Consider the following 4,207-nt stretch of genomic DNA (forward strand, 5'->3'; position numbering starts at 1 on the left):
TTTCCTATAAATAATAATTATATTTCAATCATTTATCAACTATAAGTTGAGGAAAACATAGAGAAATTACAACAAAGTCATCAAAAGAAGGGAATTATTTTCTTCTTATTAAGAATTATAAGTACATTAAGAGATTTGATCTCTGAGCTCATCAAATCATTCATGATGAAACATACATATTAGGAAATACATTACATCTACAAACAATAAAAACATAGACAGAGGCCCTTAGAATTATTATTTGAGGAACTGATCAAACCAATCACTCGCTTCTTTCACCATTAATGGTGTCATTTGGTGCCCTATTCCAGGTTCAGCCACAAGCTGCAGACACGGTTCGGTCAGGACGTAAAACATATACATATATGATAAATGCATGTAATGAAGCCTCATTAAATAATAAAGCAAGCATTACAATATGCCAAACATGATTGAACAGATAATATCGCACCAATGCTTATGCACATGTAATATTTATACTTCTTCTAGATCTCTCAATCGGATGGCAGAGAGCCAATAAGAAATTTAAAATTTTTGAGTCATTTCATTTATGTTGGGATCTTATCAGGTCAAATCCGAATCAAGTCATCAGAATGTTTGTATTAGGTCCGAATCTTAGTTTTCCAGATGGTCATCTCAGGTGGTGTATTTCAAGTTTGGGTTTAAGCTCAGGTTGATAGGATCGAGTTTGTGTTTAGGTTGATATATCAGATCTAATTCCTGCATTATTTGACTAGCACATTGTGAATGTCAATGAATGAGATTTCTACGGGTTTCCCATGCAAAAGTTTGTTACTTGCATAGAAATCATAGCTTTTGAACCTCATCGGTAAACACATAAAAATAGATTTTGGTGACTTTTATAATCATTCAGCAGCAATCCCATACCTTAAACTTGTCTGAATGGGCATCTCCATAAGCCTTGTATGCCCTTGTCTTGGGAATTTCTAAGCCTTCAAGAGGGCAACGGGGATCTTCAGCTCCTATATGTTGTTAAATCCCATAAAAAAAAGTTTTTAACCATACAGGTAAACTTCTAAAACAATTCAATTACAGTGAAATATAAATCTAAAGCATTATACCATTTACAATTAACAAAGGGCGAGGTGCAATAGCCGGCACCGTGTTAGGTGCATCGAACTGAGAGGCTAGACCAGGAGCAATCCTATCCCAAACCTATTCAGAGAAGTAGAACCACAAACGGTGAGCATAAAAGAAGCACACTTAATTCGGCTTGTAAAAGCTGAAACGTATGAAAATGAGTCGGAATGCAGAGTCTGCTAGCAGAACTGAATCATTATATCCTATGCGCCATTTAAGTGCATCTCCGTTTAACTTCAACTCTCCCAAAGATTAAGCATTTTTAATTTGGTGTGCATGTGAGTTATCTTCTTTTTCACAAAGTGACTAAACAATGAAATGATGTGCTAAAAAATTTAGAATATCCATTTAAAAACCAAAGTAAAAATAAAACTCACTCATCCTAAAATGATACTGACAACTGTGAAATAAAACTGAAGTCATCAAGGAACGTTAATGCTCCATTTAAAAAAAAAAAAAAAAAGTGTGGTAATTGGTAAGTAGCAAGTTACTTGAAATATGCCAGTAATGAGCAGGTATAAACATAACTGACCTTCTCCACCACTTCTTTATCAATTTCATTCTTGCCTAAATCAGTCCTTGCTTCTGCAACAAAAACTTATTTTAGAACATCAGAGAAACAAAAACCAAGTTTCTCACTGAAATGAAGCCAAAGTAACCAATTTCAGTTAGGAGATATAAAGTGTCACTCCTAATCCAATGAACCGGTATAAATCTACTACATGAAATCATTTATGTACAAAGTTATTATTGTTGCAAGAACAATTTTCCATTTCTCCATGTGTTGTACTTCAGAAGGTCCAGTAGAACTACAAGTTTGTTAGCATGAAATTTTAAGTACATAAATAGAGTTAAGATGGCTGCATGCAGTCTCGAGATGGATAAAAGATAACCCTCCCAGAATGAACATAAATCGGTAAAACCAAAAGTTATCAAATTCCCTTTTCGAAGAATCTTGGCACAAGTTACCTTCAAATACAGCCTTTATACTGTCAACTCGAGCCTGCCACTTATCGTTATCTATTGCCCATCGAAATCCCTACAAATATATAACATGACGTTCAGTAATTTTAAAAGTATTTATTAATGCTTATAGGAATTATAGATTTTCAGTTTTACCTGAACACCAATTATTGGGGCTGCCACTGCATAGCGGGTGTCAGCAAAAGCAGCAAACGATGCATGCATTCCTAAGCGTCAATACTAATGATATTAACATAAATTCAACATGAAACAGAGAGCAAATATTTATTATTTCAGTCCTTCAAATTCAGTTAACAAACCTCCAAGTGATTCTCCAGTAATTCCAATCTTAGTAGGATCTATGTCATCTCTCCCGGTTAAATAATCTGCAAGTTTTATCAAATCCCACACCTAAAAGATGGAAAACCATAATGAATAGAAATGCTCAAAAATAACGCAAACATAGTTTAAGGGCTGAAATCACATTGAAAGCTTAAAGTGCCATCTCCATTAAGCCATGACTATCATAGAAATTAAACAGCAGAACTCTGATAGTTCACTTAACTCTTGACAAGTCATGAATTTCCTTTCTATTTTATTATATTTTTTTATCTACTATCAATCATAAAATTCCAATTTAACCAAAGCAGATAAGAAACATAGATAAAACAAATGCTGAATGGCTTACCGTATCAAATATGAATGGCATTGTATCCCCATTTTTCCATGATGATACCAGGGCCTACATTTAGACAGCCAAATGACATTAGGATCATTTTCCAAGTGGTTTACCTCAAAGTATAAAACAAAATTGTACAAATAAGAATCAGGGTTTCTTAGAACTTTCAGTTCACACAAATTACTCTAAAAGAGAAGTCAGCATGTTAATCTTCAGATTCATTTTCTCAAAGCATGCAGTTCAACAAAACAACCCAGATGAAAGAAAGATAAAAGTTAAAATTCATATACATCTCTATAAGTAGTTAGACTGCTGGCCCGTTCACCATGATAGCGGGAATCGACTCCAATGGCTACATATCCCCGTGAAGCATAAGCCTAGAAAAGAAGACACAACTTAATTTATAGACAATAAGAAGATATCGGCAAATTCAAGGGTCTTTCAGCTTACCTCAAGCAATGGGCGTAACCACTCTTTGCACTTATGAGTACTATGCAGAAAAACAACAGCAGGCCTCTTTTCTTGATTGTTTCCTTTCGTACTTAAAATCAACACGGGCAATTTTCCTTGATCTCCGGGCTATAAATGACCAATATAAATATGTTCTAATTCTTCAAATATAATGAATTTATATTTGATTTACTAACTTCATATAATTTCATACACACATTAGTGACTGATTACGAGACACATTTTCAATAAATTAACAAGTAATTTTAAAAATCATTAAAAACATATTATTTTCTAATAGACGGCCTCTTGTGATTCACATAGAAGAGTATGAACTTAAATACTATCATTGCATCAACAATAAATCCTATATAATTAATTTACCTCAGTATGGAGATATAGATTTTCCTCTTTGAGCAGTTCCTTAAGGTTTCCAATGTTAGCCTTTGGACAAGATTCCATTGCCTGGTAAATTTACAATTGAATATAAGTTAAACTTCGTTTCGTAACTGGTTATTTATACAATATCATTTTGAATGGAGAAATTTACCTCACTGAAGGTTGGCGGGGTAACGTCCTGGAACAAAGGCTTAACCACAGGTTTCGCAGGTTCCACAGTCATAGGAACTGAGATTAAAAAAGGGAGTAGGAATTCACATCAACGTAATTATAACATAAACAGAGAAACAAAATGGAAATATATTTATGTATTACCTTGAGCATTTCGTCTGGTACGGAGTAGTTGAAGGAACTGAGATCGGATAGTTCCGGGATCGGAGACTGCGCCGCCGTTAACTTCCATTTCGGTTTCTGTCACTCTGGAGCCGGCAATGGATAAATTTACGATTTTAAATTGGTACTTATAGGGAGTAAGAAGGTGGGGTGGCACGTGTGGAATACAGCACACGTGTCTCGTAGATGATAATAGGTGTCGAGTTATAGTAGTAGGCTGCTGAAGAAAGTAGCAAGAGGAAACAGAAACCATTTTGTTTTTTCCTTTTAAGTTAATTGGGA

General features: G+C 34.5%; 1 protein-coding gene across 3 annotated transcripts; it reads right to left on the bottom strand.

Annotated features, from left to right (window-relative positions):
- Window positions 1-4,207, bottom strand: LOC108484311 (uncharacterized). Of its 3 annotated transcripts, none has more exons than XM_017788051.2 (13): window positions 3,908-4,207; window positions 3,744-3,820; window positions 3,578-3,658; window positions 3,194-3,322; window positions 3,034-3,120; window positions 2,753-2,806; window positions 2,385-2,475; window positions 2,221-2,246; window positions 2,071-2,140; window positions 1,634-1,686; window positions 1,083-1,176; window positions 889-983; window positions 1-324 (listed from the first exon to the last, which is right to left on the bottom strand). In XM_017788051.2, the coding sequence occupies exons 1-13, from the start codon at window positions 4,176-4,178 to the stop codon at window positions 238-240; spliced, it is 1,215 nt and encodes a 404-aa protein (XP_017643540.2). In that variant the 5' UTR covers window positions 4,179-4,207; the 3' UTR covers window positions 1-237. The 3 variants fall into 3 exon arrangements, with proteins under 3 accessions (XP_017643540.2, XP_017643539.2, XP_052886064.1); XM_017788050.2 differs by having other exon boundaries at window positions 2,221-2,291; XM_053030104.1 differs by lacking the exons at window positions 3,034-3,120; window positions 3,194-3,322 and having other exon boundaries at window positions 2,221-2,291.

The sequence above is a fragment of the Gossypium arboreum genome, chromosome 6 (genome assembly GCF_025698485.1).
Source record: "Gossypium arboreum isolate Shixiya-1 chromosome 6, ASM2569848v2, whole genome shotgun sequence".
Taxonomy (NCBI): Eukaryota; Viridiplantae; Streptophyta; class Magnoliopsida; order Malvales; family Malvaceae; genus Gossypium; species Gossypium arboreum.

Coding starts and splice junctions, on each gene's coding strand:
- LOC108484311 (XM_017788050.2), bottom strand. CDS start 4,178: ATGGTTTCTGTTTCCTCTTGCTACTTTCTTCAGCAGCCTACTACTATA. Junction 3,121..3,193: donor GGTTACGCCCATTGCTTGAG/GTAAGCTGAAAG, acceptor CTTCTTTTCTAG/GCTTATGCTTCACGGGGATA. Junction 1,177..1,633: donor ATAAAGAAGTGGTGGAGAAG/GTCAGTTATGTT, acceptor TTCTCTGAATAG/GTTTGGGATAGGATTGCTCC.